Here is a 16,163-nt window from a genome sequence, read left to right on the forward strand (position 1 = left end):
TTGCCTTCCAGAACTGCATCCACAGGAGAGTTGCGAACGGAATTGACCATGAATTGCATCTGTCGGAGAATTGCGGACAGATTTAACCATGGATGGCAAAACGTCAAGCAACATCCATTGGTATCAAAAGCCCAATACATGATCCAAGAGAAAGTAACCCACTTGTCAAAACGCCTGTAGAAAGAAGAAAAAACAAAAAAAAATAGGCAAATAATGGAGAGAACTAGATGGGAAAGGTGAGGGAAATAGATGGGAGGAACAACAATGGAAAGAATGGAGAGAATCGGATGGGAGGAAAAATGAAGAATGAAAGCAGGGGAGGAAGGAAGAAAAGAAACAACAGAAAGAGAAACTCAAGAGAGCCACCCCAAAAGAGAGATGGATAAAAACCTTGAAAAACTCGAGAGAAAAACTCTCTCTAAACACACACACACACAGATAACGGTGTCGCGACTTGTAGAGAGGGAACGGTTTCACAACTTGCAATAATTTTGGTAATTAAATTTAGTGAAAGTTAAATCATAAAATTCCTAATTATTAAACAAATAATTGGAAAATTTTAATAATTTCCATAATTATTAAATACTACATTTGTAATTGCCATGATTATTAGAACTATATCTATGGGTTCAGGGGATGGCCCTATGGCAACGAGTGGGTTCAAGGAAGGAATCATAGTTCCGTCCTTGACCCCAAGTTTTAAATTAATACCTCGTCCCTGAGCTTGATCGATGTTGGGGAAAAATTTTAGCCTCCACCCTTGGTCCCCAATGGAGACGGGTTCCCCATTAGGAACCCAAATCCCCAAATTTTTTAATTAAAAGTTTGTTTCTAGAAAAATATTTATTTAAAATATAGGAAAAAGTTAAAATGCAAATAATATTTTAATATATAACATAAACAATATTATATATTTAATATAACACACACACATGTAAATATAATTAGGGTTGGGGTAGGGTGTGGACTTCACTCCCTGTCCCTGCCTAGTCGGGGAGGTCGGGTACCTAACGAGGATGGGGAAAATTTCCATCCCTACCCCTAGGTTGTATAGCCCCATAAAACAATAAGTTTTAAGCCCTTTAAGTCCTAACATATTTTTTCTGAACACCACACGGGACCTGCTAGTTTTCTTAATATAGGGAGTCTAATTTTCTGTGTTTTTATATTATATAATGTATAAAATAAATTTGGGTAAATTAAAAAGACCCCCTTGTAATGTGGGATCAGTACCAAGTACCCCTAAATTTTCATTTGCAACAATGACTCCCTTGAATTTTTACTTTGCAATAAATACCCATTTCTGTTAGAGTTCCCTCAAATATCTTCTCATTAAATAGTTTACGGTTTTTTTTAAATCTCTAAACTACCTTTTCCTTATTCATTTTAATGATTCGTGATTTGGTTAATTTTATAAATATAATATTAAAGTATTCTCGATTACTTTAATAAATCCTTTCAATTTTTTGGCTAGCTTCAATGTTCAAATGAAATGGAAGAGGTTTATTTCTAATAGATAGAAATTGAAGGTTTCATTTGTGATGGTACGCGATCTGGAAGCTTCTAGATGGAGGATGATCTGAACCTTAGTCGTGTAGCGAGCTGGACCAAGCTGCAAGGCAATGGATTAGAGCACTCGAGGCAGTTAACCTGGTGAGGTCACTCTGATGCTTAAGTCAGTACTATGTTGTGATTGCGAGCTAGAATCTGAGTGCTAGAGAGCTTGGACGCAAGTAATTGCGCGTACCTGAACCATGGAGGGGTTGATGCCTTTATACAGCCAAGTTATTGCAGGTTTCCCAAAACAGTTCCAAGATCTGCAGCCTGAATGGGCGAGATCCATTCCCGCTTTAGTTGGGGAGTAACGTATCAGTCAATGAACTTTATTGTCGCCACCCGATTCAGACGGGGAGAAGATAAGGCTTGTCGTTATGCAGTATGATCCCACAATATCCGAAGTCTGCTAGGGAGCTACTAGGATTTGTTACGTGTCAGTTCGGTTACTGGGCCCCGAACTCGATTAGCAACCGAGGTGGCATTACGCCAAGGTGAGCTATTGCCGAAGTGACTTTACGCCGAGCTTCGTATAGCGCTGACTAGACTCCCCTTACTGAGTTATCATCCTACGTGCAGATTGCGCCCACGTGACTTTTATTTACCAGGTCGTGCCAAATTACTCCTCATCAATTGCCCCCCACTCCTCGTGGCAGGGGTCCTAACCCGGCGGGGAGTTCACGACGAGCTTAAGTGGATTTGGCATGAAATCTAGGTGATGTGGAGGGGGATTCGTTGGTCGGACCCGTTCAACTGTTCGCGCAAACATCAAGCTGTTTATAGACTCTGCGGACGTCAAAACACACGCTAAATCGATTTCAACCTCGGGGGGCGTGCAACTGGTTTTCCTAGGAGCCATCGGATAGTGTTGATCTTGACCGTTGATTCCCGGATATACTAGCTATAAATAGGGGCCAAAGGGCCCATTTTCTTCACCACAAGTTCGCAAATCCGCAATCTTTGAGGTCACACTCAAGTCTTCCAGTTTGGTATCAGCCTTTTCTAGGTCTGAGGTTGCCTCCTTTTCTTCGGTCTTCCTTTTGGTGAATCCACCTTCATTTGCTTTTTCCTTTTGATTCCGTTGTCATTTCTTTTAATATGTCTAGCCTTAGCATAGATAGTCTTTTAGACGGGAGTGGTGAGTCCGCTGGGGCCAAGGTGGGTACCTCGGCTCAGACCGTGGATCCTCATCCTACCGAGGTGGTCACTTTAGGACAGGACACGGTCATCAATCCGCTCGGGGTGAACTCACCTCAGCGAGAGTGAGAGGCCTTCGATAAATCAGCTTCCACCTCACACTGAGGTCGCCTGCCAGACAACTTCGGCCCGTCAATAATGAGGCGGAGGGGCTCCTAGCCTTAGTAGCCCGGTACAGACTCCCTAACGACCTTGTATATAGCATCCCCTTAGGCAACATTCCTTGGAATCATGATCACAACGACATCGTGATATTTGAGAAGCAGCTCGTAGCTGGTCTGCGTCTTCCACTTCACCCTTTATAATTGAGACCGTTAAATTCTTTAACATTACCATAGACCAGCTACACCCGAACTCTATCCGTAATATCGTAGGGACCATTTTTCTTTTTCATGATTACAACCGTCCCCTTGACCTCGACGTCTTCTCTTTGATCCTTTCCATTAAGATAAATTTGTCCTACGTTTTATCCGAGTATAGGCGAACTTACTACTTGTCACCTCGTCCCAGATACAAACTGTTGTATGAGCTCCCTAATAAGGTCTTGGCCTGGAAGAGGCATTACTTCGTGGTCCGCAACACCGAGGGGTGACCCTTCCCGACTCATTGGAGGGCAGCCATCCAGGACCCCAACGTTAGACTAGACCTGAAGACAAGGGAGGAGGTTCGGTCTTGGGTGGGGCTCGACCTGAAGTTTGAAAACTTCGTGACCGAGGAGAAGCTCGTTCAGGCCAGCTTAAGTCCTCCTGGTAGGTCGCTATTTGCTATACTTTTCCTATTCATTTTACTTTGGTATTGTATGTGACTTAGCTCGTTTTATCGCAGCTACCATGGACGACATCCCTGCCGATGAGCTCTTCGGGAGCATGAAGAAGGGGAAGAAAAAGAAGAGAGCCTCCAAAAAGGCTCGCGTCGAGACTGAAGCAGCCACAACTAAGGCAGCCATTCCCGAGCCTGAGCACCCACCAATTGCTGAGCAGCCTCCCATAATCGATCTGGTTGAGGAGGACTCGGTCAAGGCCACCCCACCCCACATGCCCGAGGAGGCTACATCTTCAGAGCCTGTCCTAGCAACCGCCACTTCTTCGGGCAACGACGCTCCAGTTAGGAGCATTTTGACTCTGAAGTTCGACCTTCTCAAAAGCAAGGATGCGGTGTTCACTGAGGAGATCGCTCGTTGGGCCAACTTACCAGTTGCTCAGCTCGGGGCCCGAGCGGCCATACACTGTATGGTGGTACGTTCTTGAACTTGTCTTCCAAATTGTCTTGTACTTAGATTTTTTGTTTTTTGATACTCGATTTCTTCTCTTGGTAGGTGAACTCCTCCATCCATTCCTTGGCTTATCAGTTCGAGGTGAACCTAAAGCGGGCTCTTGAAGCCGAGGAGTCTTCCCGAATTGCCCACGTTGAACTGAACTTAGATCACAACGAAATCAACCAATTGAAGAACGACACACGAGCTAAGAAGCTGCTAACTTTGCTGATGTCAGAGAAGAAGGAGCTCGAAAAACGCAAAATGACATTGAAGAAGGAGGTCGAGAACCTCGAGGCCCACATAAAGGAACGAACCGAACTACTGCTTCAGGCGATGGAGGAGGCCAAGGTTAAGGCAATTGAGGAGTACAAGTCCTCAGTGGAGTTTCGGGAAAGGCTGGTCGAGACAGGGATAACGGGTTATTGCAAGGGGTTCAAACTCAGCAAGTGGTTGACCTGGCGTGAATTTCCCCACCTCGACCTCAGCGCCATAACCATGTCGAAGAACACCATGGAGATGGCCATCGAAGCTGCTAAAGATCCGGACTCCGAAGTGGAGAGTGATGACGACCTGCTTGATGACGAGGAAGAGGAGACCGGTATTGGTGAGGACCGTATGGAGACAGATCCTCCTGCCGAAGTCTCCAATAAGGATGAAGAGCCTCAAACAGATTGAAGCCTCTTTTCTTGGACCCCCCTCCTTTTGTAATGCTTAATGTTCTGAGCCTCCGAGCTCGGCCAATTGTAATCTTTTTCTTTTTTTTTGTACTTGAAGTCCTTTATCAATGAAATACAAGTGTTTTGCAATCTTTGTGTGCAAATTTTTCTAAGTGTAGATTACACCCGAACTGGCGAACTAAACCAAATAGGAGTGAACTTTTTTCCAAGTATAGATTACTCCTGAACTGGCGAGCTCGACACTAGTAGGAATAATCTAATCGCCATTGTATGCTAGGGCGAGTAGACACTGTAGGGTACATACCCAACCTGTCTGTGCTTGGGTTACTTTGCTTTGCCCATGCCAAAGCGACTGAGTTTTAAGCTGCCTGTGCCGAAGAGGCGACTAGGACTTTTATCGTGCCGAGGTCTGTTATCAGCTTGGCACCATAGCCCTTAGGCTTCTGGGAGTGACTTATGGTCCTCTCTCTCCAGCTCGTCGTCTATTTGACCAGTTTGGTGATTTCATGAGTGACTTATACTTGGAGTTGTGGATTCATACATAGTATATTCTTAAGTTGTCGATGTTCCATGCTTGAGGTACTAGCTTTCCTTCCAAAGTCTCCAGCTCATATGTGCCTTTCCCGTACACCTGTCTTATACGGACCTTCCCAATTCAGTCCGAGCTTACCCACACTGGGCTCAGGTACCATAACTTTCCATAGGACTAGATCGCGAGCACGAAACTGCTGCTTCTTGACCCAGGCATTATAGTACTGAGCTACTTTCTGCTGGTATGCCGCAGTCCGGATGTAGGCCGGGTCTCGTACTTCTTTTATAAGGTCCAGGTTGGTACAAAGCTCATCATTATTTGTTTCCTCATCATAAGCCTCAAGTCGCAACGTGGACACTTCAATTTCTGCCGGGATCACCGCTTCTATACCATATGTGAGGTTAAAGGGGGTCTCACCCGTCGCTGTCTTGATGGTAGTTCGGTAGGCCCAAAGAACACTGGGTAGCTCGTCCACCCACAACCCTTTAGCTCGTGTAAGATGAGCTTTCAACCCGCGAAGGATGGCTCTGTTTGTTACTTCGGCTTGCCCGTTTGCTTGTGGGTGTGCTACCGAGGTGAAGCTCTGCTGAGTCCCCATCTCAATGCACCGGTTCTGGAATTTAATAAATTAAAATTGCTTTCTGTTATCCAAAATCAAGATTTTGGGGAGTCCGAAATGGCATACGATGTTTTTCCAAAAGAAAATTTTCATGTTCCGAGCTGTAATGCTTTCTAGCGATTCGGCTTCCATCCACTTCGTTTAGTAGTCTACCGCCACGACTAAGAACTTCCTTTGTCTGGTTGTTGGCGGAAATGGACCAAGGATGTCGATTCCCCATTGCGCGAAAGGCCACGGGCTAGTAAGATACCTTAAGTCAGTAGCAGGTTGATGGAGGATGTTGACATGCCTCCGACTTCTGCCGCATTTCTTGACGAGTTTGAGTGTGTCTGCTTTCATTGTGGGCCAATAGTAGCCCTGCCTTAATGCCTTTTGGGCAAGGGCCTTACCCCCCAGGTGTCCTCCGCATAGACTTTCATGGATATCATGAAGTACAAGCTCAACTTCTGTGGATCGTAGGCAACGTAGGTAGGGGAGCGTGAATGATCTCCTATACAACCCTTTATCTATGAGGACGTACTTGGTCGATTGTCGCTCTACCCTCCGAGCTGCATTGCATTCTGCAAGTAGGGTCCTGTGGAGCAGATAATCAACGAGCGAGTTAATCCAGCTCGGTTCCACTTGCAACATGGGAGCGGCCTCTTCTGCCCCTTGAGAATGCTGGGCCGAGGTAGGTCCTCTATGTACACAGTCCGCATAGTGTTGTCACTCGTACTTGCTAGTTGTGATAGGGCGTCGGCCTCAGCATTCTCAGACCTCGGGATTTGTTTGATAAAGCGGGAACGGAAGCTCGGCAGGATCTCTTTGACTCTGGTTAAGTAGGTTGCCATGGTCGAGTCACGAGTTTCATAGTCGCCATTGACTTGGTTAACTACCAGTTGAGAGTCACTATAGACGATGAAGTGCTTCGTTTCCATCTCCTTTGCTAAGTTGAGCCCGGCAATTAGCGCCTCATACTCCGCCTCGTTGTTCGATGCCTCAAAACTGTGAACTGGCCAATTGTCACCGAGGGTCCTTGGTGTGTGACTATCTGTTGCTCTTGCCCCCCTGTGATGTTCATGTTACCCTTACCGTTGTGGCTGGAAGATGCCATTGAGGTTGAGATTGAGTTTGAAACTATAAAGAGATTGGGATGACCTTTCGATCGTGTTCCCACAGATGACGCCAATTGATGGTGCGCGATTTGGAAGCTCCTAGCTGGAGGATGATCTGGACCTTAGTCGTGTAGCGAGCTGGACCAAGCTGCAAGACAGAGGATTAGAGCACCCAGGGCAGTTAACCCAACGAGGTCACTCCGATGCTTAAGTCAGTACTATGTTGTGATTGCGAGCTAGAATCTGAGTGCTAAAGAGTTTGGATGTAAGTAATCACGCGTACCTGGACCATGAAGGGGTTGACGCCTTTATATAGCCGAGTTATTGCGGGTTTCCCAGAATAGTTCCGAGATCTATGGCCTGAATGGGTGAGATCTGTTCCCGCTTTAGTCGGGGAGTAACGTATCAGTCAATGAACTTCATTATCGCCGCCCGATTTGGACGGGGAGAAGATAAGGCTTGCCGTTATGCGGTATGATCCCGCAATATCCGAAGTTTGTTGGGAAGCTACTGGGATTTATTACGTGTCAGTTCGGTTCCTGGGCCATGAACTCGATTAGCAGCCGAGGTAGCATTACACCAAGGTGAGCTATTGCCGAAATGACTTTACGCCGAGCTTCGCATAGAGGCTCCCCTTGCTGAATTGTCATCCTACATTCAGATCGTGTCCACGTGACTTTTATTTACCAGGTCGTGCCAAATTACTCCTCATCAATTTGGTTTTTTCTGATTTATTGGAGAAAGGAGTGGGTATTTCCATATTTTAATAAAGAGAGATATTCATTTGGAGTTTTAAGTAGATTATTTTTTTTCTAAACATTTAAATTATGATTGACTCCAGAGAAAAATACTATTTACCTGAACTTTTAAACTATGATGAACTTCATATTGAAATTACTATTGCAATTTCATGAAATGAACTTGAGTTTCTAAGGGTTGTAGTGGATGAACATATTTAAAGTGCATTTTTCTCATATTGTGAGATTCTTTTAGTACTTTTCTCCATAGTTCTAAAAATAAATTTTCCTTATGAAAATAAAGATTCTATCTATTGCAAAGCAAAGTATTAATGAAGGATGACAAATGCGTGAAGATGCTTGTAACATTTGCTCGGTTGTCCAATTTTCTTTTATCCAATATCTATGGTTTTAGTTTTTACTTTCTTTTTTTCTGAAAGAAATGCTTTTTTTTTTTCATTGATTGAGTTTTATGTGATAAAGGAAAAATATCTCAAGTAAGGATGCCAATGGGTTGGGTTAAATGGTAAAACCGGCTTGAGGGTTGGGTTAGGGTCAGAATATTTGGCTTTAGGGTTGGGTTGGGATTTTGACTGGCTCACCCGCCAAGTCATGTTACCCTATATATACAAAGTATTCTTGTAACTTATTGAATTCTAGCTCTATAACCTTAAAGTTTAAGATTTATTTGCATGTTGATTTTGGTTTAGTAAAAGTGGTACTTTAGAATCTATAAAAGAATTTTCCAACTTAAATTAATGAATTCTAAGTCTTCAAAACGTGTTTAAAAAAGTATAGTTGAAATGCTGCAGATTGGGTTGAGTTGGTATCGGATTATACCCTATAGGGTTGAGTTGGGTTAAAAAATTATGCATTTTAAACCGGGTCAGGTCAGGTTTGGGGTGGGCCACTAGAGGGTCGTGTTAGGGTTGAGGCAAACCTGTGCCAAACCTAAACTATTGACATCCCTAGTCTCAACCTAAAGAAAATGGATGAGAATTAGAAAATAAGAAAAGTTCATATTGGCTGTGTTTGGTTGCAATGCAAATAAATTTGCACTGATGCAAAATTATGATAGTACAAATTATTTTAAGTGTAAATTTTGACTTATTTTTATTTCAAATTTTAGCTTATTTTGTTGGGAAAAGTACAGATAAGTCCATTTCAGATTTTGAAATCGAGGCTAGCCCATACAAAACCCAAAATGGCATTTAAACTCAAGTTTTTTCAATCTTAGGACAAATTTCCCACGCCAACTCAAAGCGCTACATAATTTACAGAACTTGCCATCACCTCCTCGTTCGTTTCCCCGCCCGCTTCGACGATACGGGAGGAGGCAGAGATGTTTGTCTCAATGCCCTTTTAGGTGGACGTCCAACACTTTTCTTTGTCTGACTCCTCTGTTATGTAACATCTTTTCTGTCGGACCTTGTTGGGTAGCCTGATCTTTCCATCTATCACTCTTTTTGCTGCTTTGCTTTTCTTTTGTTCAACTCCTTTGTTATTGTTTGAACCATTTACTGAACTCTTCAACGTCTCTAACAATGTTTCATTGGATGAAGAGTTCCGTTTCATCCTACTCAAGAAATTCACCGTGCTAGGCTTCTTGGCAACAGATGTTGTGTCATTGTTCTTTTTCTCCACCTTGGGTTCATGATTGTCTTTAGGAGCTGCACCACCTTTGCTCGATGGATGGCTTGAGTTATGTCCTGGTTTTTGGCTAGAATTCACATTTAAATTCTTGCTAGTAGTAGAGGTTGCCCTCGGCTTGCTTCGTATCCATAACAAGCTTTTCATCAATCATTGCCGTTGTTGTTCCTGTTGTTGACGACTTTTGATCTCCTTTCCTCACGATAGCTGCCGTGGATGCCTTAGCTGATATGGAGCTGTGTTTTCGGCAAGCAATGATGGGACCAGTTGATTTAGGTTCTACAAACAACAAATCTGTCAGCTCGGAACTCAATTTAGATGGAAGAAGAATGGATGGTTCATCAACTGATCTATCTGGTTTTCTAGTATGTTTGCTCACCATCTCTCTAGTGGCGAGCTCTCTTAATGCAATGGCAGCGACAGATTCTGGGGAGTTATTGGCGAAGAAGACGTTGGCTTTATTGAACAGAAGTAGTAGATCACGGAAGAACTTGCTGCTGCAACTGTTGTACCACCCTTCTTCTAGCCGGTCTGCACCAGTTGAGGTCTACGTGTTGTCGCACTAAGCTCGTATACTTGGCCATATGCTGCAAAGTCAGAAAACAGCTTACCAGCGATTACAAAGTGGTTTCCGTGCATTCTAAGCAATATTCTAGGGTTTCTGAAATCCAGACCAGCTCATACAGAACCCAAAATGACATTTAAACTCAATTTTTTCAATCTTAGAGGGAGAGCGAAAGTGAGACATCATAGGCAGAGAGAGGGAGGAGGAGGGAGGAGAGAATGAGAATGCAAAAGAGAGTTGGGATTTCCTGCACCTGGTTTTGTGTGTGCAAGGGTGCACTCCCAATCAAATTGGGACACGCTAGAATTTGGATAGCACTCCAACTCAAATCAAACCAAAACCAGCTCTAACCTGGTGCCCATCGTTTCTTATTCACTTGAGTACTCTGCTTTTTCAAAACACTTGCAACCCATTATGAACTGGATTCGGTAATGACTCCCTTTTTAAGTCAAATTTATAAAATGTCAACTTTATTTTCTAATGATGGTATTGAGAAAAAAATCATGAACAGAATTAAAGACAATGGAGACTTCACAAATTAGGAAGCATGTTACAGAGTAATTAACGTCTACTAATTTTGCTTTTTAACTTATCTCAACTTGAAGATTTCTGAATCTTTACCTCAATCAATTGGATAGAGTATACACTATAAAGTCATCAAAACAACAAGATTTGCCGGTTTGTTGCTTCAGTTCTCATTTGCAGAATAAGAAACACTGAACATTGACTTAGAGAAAGCAAGTTTACCATAGAGGAGCTTTGCTAGCACTTTAGTATAAACAAATCAACACCAGAATTTTTTCCCCTACAATCGTTCGTTAATGGCATCTGCTCCATAGAAGGGCTAGGTTTGAACAGTTTTCTCTATATTTTTTACCGTCTATCGAGCTGGGCAGTCAAAGTATCTATTTTTATTCTTTAGTTTGAAAAAAATTGAGATATTAAAATAATGCGAACGGTCCCGTTAAATGACTCGCACATGTGACTTGGGATACCATGCGAAGCCTGACGTGTTTCAATGTAATTGGGAGTGCAACATAACCAAGTGCAGGAAATCCTGACTCTGCAAGAGTAAAGAGGCGTTCTGGGTTTGGGAGGAGGAACGTTGCAGGAAGAGGAGAGTTGAGAGTGGGCACGGCCTTCTCCCTGATGAAAAATTTGGGGGTCAGCCCGGCCTGGCCCACGGTGGGCCCGTGTCGTGCTGTGTCACGGGCCGGGCTGGCCCATGGACTGAACCTTGGGTCAAGTTGGGCCGTGTATCAGGCTAAATCTATTTATTTAAAAAAATTGATAAAAAAACTTAAAATTTTAATTTTATATATAAAATTGCTTATATATGCAATAATTAAATAAATTAGTATAATAAAATTTAAAAAATATTTATTTTATTAATATATTATTATATAATTATAAAATATATAAATATATATATATGGGCCATGCTAGATCGGGCTAAGGGTTGGGCTGTGCCAACACGAGGGCCGTGGGCGGCATGACCCGCTCGATCATGCCATGCCGTATCGGCCTGTGAACTTAAAATCCTAGGCCCCCTGTAGACCGTTGTGCGGCCCGGCATGGTCCGATTTACACTTGTAAGTGGGAGGGACAACGAAAGAGGAGGGATAGGGAGAGCGGGAGAGATCAAAACAGTGGGCCCCAACTGGGTCATTTTAGTCTTCACGTTAATTAGTAACTTTCAAATTAAAAATATAAGGGAAATTGTGATGGAGAATCAAAGTTGGATTACCACTTCATACACAAAACAAAGAAGTAGAGTTGGCGTGGGATTCTATGCGATTGAAAAAGTTGAGTTAAATGCCATTTTGGGTTCTGTATGAGTATTTTGGGTTAAGTTGAAACAAGGGTGTGTACGTGTATCCGGCACCAGTCAGTTTCGGTTATCCATTGCCTTGTCTTCTCCTTTGCCGTCGATTCTTTCATTTCTCCCAGAGACTAGAGAGAGATAGAGGAAGGCGGAGAGACAAAGACAGAGATGGGGAAGCCGAGTATGCAGTCAGAGAGATTTTCCGCGGATTTTGTAATGGCAGGAGTCGCTGCATCGATATCGAAGAGCGCGGTGGCACCGATCGAAAGGGTGAAGCTTTTATTACAGAACCAAGGAGAGATGTTGAAGAGAGGAAATCTACAGAGGCCTTATCTTGGTATTGGAGACTGCTTTAAGAGAGTGCTCAGGGAGGAGGGTGTGTTGTCTTTTTGGAGAGGAAATCAGGCTAATGTCATCCGTTATTTCCCTACCCAGGTATTTTCTTTTCTTTTTGTCTGCCTATGCATACTTCTCTGATGCGATTTAATCGAATTGATCGGACCTTTTGATTCCCTTTTAGGTGTTTTTTTTAGGTAAAATTTCTCTTTTAAAGATTTTAATACCAGTCTGGTAATGCTTCGTTTCCATTCCCTTTTTACCTATTTGTATTTTTTTTCTTGAAATTTCCCGTGTTGATTTTTTAATTAAAAAATTGCCTCATTTTGCTGGTTTAAATGGTCTTTAGTTTTGAGTGCGGATTGGGAGTTCGGTCTTTAACTTCTCCGATTTTTTGATATGTGAATCGTTTTCTTCATATTTTCAATTGATTCTCTCTTTTTCCCGTATCATCGGTTACGAGAAGCTCAATTAGTTATTGATAAAAAAAAAAAGAAGCTCAATTAGTTAGGTCTGTTCATTTGTGTTCTTTTTTAGTAGGTTACTACATGTAGTTCTGCTGATAGTTGTCATATGTTGAGTCCTGCACAAGGTTTTAACGGGTTACCAGTGGTTATCAATTGTTGAGTTGAGTTACCTTCGATCTGTTTATAACTGGTTTTCAGTTACTTCATCTAATGCACTATGCACGTATTTAAATGTTTCCGGAGATTATGAGGGGACTATAGGAGAAGTCAGTCGACTCCGGATCTCCTGCCCACTAGAATCCTACACACGTCTGCCCACATGATACTACAGCTTGCTGTACATTGGGAACATCTCCGTGCTCCAGTCAGTCACCCTCCAAGAGGCCAAATCTCAGTTACCTATTACTTAAAGTTGTACGTTACACTTTACAGCCTAAAGCCTAAATTCTATTGCCATGAAAGAAGTTAAATCAATTCATTATTATTATTATTATTATTTTACTTTGGAAAAAAGTGACATTTTGTTTCAGAATTTCCAACAACATTTTAATTTTGACCTGAAAAGAATATATGCTTATCCAACTAAAATTAAAGCTTCCTATAGATTGAAAAACACAAAGAAAAGGAGGGGGAGAACACCACTTTTTATTTCTTGCATTTTTTTTTTCTGTTGTTTTGTTGTTTTTCCTTGAGTTTTACAAGTCAATGTATAGGCACCAACCTTTAATGTCACAATCCATGTGTTTCTGGTCTTTGTAATTTATATAATGAACCATATATTGGACATGAGGGATCTATCAAAAAAAAAAATATTGGATATAAGGGAAGTCAAGCAAGGTTTGATAAGGAAGAATGAAATAACATCTTGTGCAAGAATGATTTTCTCGAGCTCTGGCTGCACTTTTTCAACATGGATTACCTCCCTTGGCGTTTTTCTGAAATGTAGCCGGACTTACTACACATCTTATAGCCTTTCATTCTGGAGAGGGAAGTTACTTTTGCTCCATTATACCATTTCCTTCAGTTAGTACTGTAAGGGACTTACTACACATCTTATAGACTTTCATTCTGGAGAAGGAAATTAATTCTGCCCCATTATAACATTTCTTTCAGTTAATACTGCACTGAGGCTGTTTATCCATATCAATATGGGTGTAGTCTATGATTCTTGGTTTATGGTTCATAATTCGTAAATTAGTAACTATTACTCATGCCTGGCATCAGGTGCTAGCCAAATTTTACCCAGTAGATCCTCTTGACCAACAACTTAGCTAAAATATATTAAAGAAAAATGAGGTTTCTTCCAATGGTTAATGAGATGGACACATGCAACATCATGTATACCAGATGCCACCAAAAGTTTCTGATCTCTCATGTATATTGATACATTAAAAATTAGGTTTTAATTTGATCTATATATTAAAAGTTAAAACTACCCCGTAATTAACATAACCAAATAGACATTGTTGTATTGCCTACAGGCCTTCAACTTTGCGTTCAAGGGGTACTTCCAGAGTCTGTTTGGATGTTCGAAAGAGAAAGATGGATATGCAAAATGGTTAGCTGGAAATGTAGCATCTGGCAGTGCTGCTGGAGCAACCACTTCCTTGTTTCTATATCACTTGGACTATGCACGTACTCGACTAGGAACTGATGCAAAGGAATGCTCAATTAATGGTCAGCGCTCAATTAATGGTCAGCGCCAGTTTAAAGGGCTATTAGATGTTTATAGGAAGACACTGTCAAGTGATGGGGTTGTAGGCCTGTATCGGGGATTTGGTGTTTCAATCTTGGGGATTACCCTCTACCGTGGAATGTACTTTGGGATCTATGACACAATGAAGCCAATTGTTCTGGTGGGGCCATTTGAGGTAACAACTATTCTTGTTATGGAAATAAATCTAGTTAATATATCTGAATAGTTAAGAATCACGGGAGTTCCGTTGATGTACTTAGGCAACAATTTTGAAGTCTGTTTGGTTTTATCTTTGATATATTTGATTCTGGGGGAAGCTTGGAGTTGATGGTCATTGAGCATTCACATATGTGAAGGTTGATGTAATTGCTATCTGCTTCATTTATTAGTCACTCAGGAGCTAGAGCCATAGAATCAAGTAACAATATATATATATATATATATATATATATGTATATATTTTTCTTTGAGTATTATAGATTATTATGATTGCAGAAGTTTCCTATTATGATGAAAATATCTTGTTGGGTGATGATATTTCAATATTTTCCTTTTTGACAGAGTACATTTTCATATTGTTTGATTTTCACAGGGAAATTTCCTTGCCAGTTTCCTTTTAGGTTGGAGTATTACAACAGTTTCTGGATTCTGTGCATACCCCTTTGATACCATGAGGCGAAGAATGATGCTGACCTCTGGACAATCCTCCAAATATCGTAATGCATTTCATGCCTTCCAACAGATTGTTCGCCAGGAGGGTTTTGCTGCTCTTTTCCGAGGAGTAACTGCAAACATGCTTCTAGGTATGGCAGGGGCTGGAGTCCTTGCAGGTTATGATCAGCTGCACCGCTTTGCATACAAACATGGTTCTGGCTTTGAGCCACGGAGGAGAACCTTGAAGTGAAGTATCCCGTGATACATAGGCTATGATTATTTATTAGGGATTGAGCTTTCTCAGTAAATGCATATAGACGACAAGGGAAAGCCTTCCATGTATATAATTTGTACAGCACAATCAATTAAATTGATTCTTTGGGCTATGAAAAAAATATTATATAAGGTTGTTTTGGTTTGCGGTGCAAATCTTGACCTGGTGCAAAATTTATACCATTTTTGACTCTATACCCATTCTTTCATTGGTGCAAAATTGTACTTCTATGAAGTGTCTGCAGATTTGTCACTTGGAGCATGCATAGGACTTTTTTCGTCATTGGAACAGTCAGGTTCATTTGACTCACTTGATAGATTTGAGCTTTTTACTATCAGTTAGTCAAACCACTGGAGCACACCATTAAAGCTGAGCTTGATGCCACTGGTGAAGGTTATCAAATGTGTAATCTTGTAGCTGTACCGTCAGGAGGTTTCCCTTCCTGATTTTTTTGGACTTTTAATTTGTACTCACAGATTCATGGGCGGCTTTAATTTTAAGCTCCCACAACCGATAGTAGTTCTTGCAGGTGCATTTTCTTGTGGTCTGGACGTGAAGCAGCACTTGTTCTTGCTAGAACTCTTGTTTATAATCTTTCTTTTTTCCTCATCTCTTTTACAGTCTTTAATTTCCATGTTTGATGTATCTCTTATTTGAGATCTGCAGACTTAAGGTTTAAAGTCTCTTATTCGATCCAAGTCTTTGAGATTTCTAGATAAATAGAAAAAGATGCTTGCTTTGAACACAAAAATGTTCTGCTTGCACAAAAATCCAAGTTCTTTTCCCCTGCAATGCCCCTCTCCTCCCAATGGTCCAACACTCCAACATAAAGATCTGGCTTCGAATATTCCCTTCCAATTTTAAGGAGAATGAGAATCCACTATATAAAATTTTCCAAGTGGTTCCCATATCATATAAATAAGTAATTTGACCCACTACTACCTTCTCCCTAGAGGAAATATACTTGCTAATACCTCGCACTAGCAGATATTTCGTAAGAAATCCTTCTTATTGGTGGTTCCCCCATTATT

At 41.6% G+C, this 16,163-nt stretch overlaps 1 protein-coding gene across 2 annotated transcripts; it reads left to right on the forward strand.

The window, feature by feature from the left end:
- Nucleotides 1-11,636: 11,636 nt before the first annotated feature.
- Nucleotides 11,637-15,263, forward strand: ER-ANT1 (endoplasmic reticulum-adenine nucleotide transporter 1). 2 transcript variants are annotated; one of them, XM_088887120.1, is made up of 3 exons: nucleotides 11,637-12,140; nucleotides 13,969-14,379; nucleotides 14,797-15,263. In XM_088887120.1, the coding sequence occupies exons 1-3, from the start codon at nucleotides 11,874-11,876 to the stop codon at nucleotides 15,106-15,108; spliced, it is 990 nt and encodes a 329-aa protein (XP_088743246.1). In that variant the 5' UTR covers nucleotides 11,637-11,873; the 3' UTR covers nucleotides 15,109-15,263. The 2 variants fall into 2 exon arrangements, with proteins under 2 accessions (XP_088743246.1, XP_010266275.1); XM_010267973.3 differs by having other exon boundaries at nucleotides 11,641-12,140; nucleotides 13,990-14,379.
- The last annotated feature ends 900 nt before the right edge of the window (nucleotides 15,264-16,163 follow it).

This window comes from Nelumbo nucifera, chromosome 5 (genome assembly GCF_055504915.1).
Source record: "Nelumbo nucifera cultivar China Antique chromosome 5, China Antique-T2T, whole genome shotgun sequence".
NCBI classification, from domain to species: Eukaryota; Viridiplantae; Streptophyta; class Magnoliopsida; order Proteales; family Nelumbonaceae; genus Nelumbo; species Nelumbo nucifera.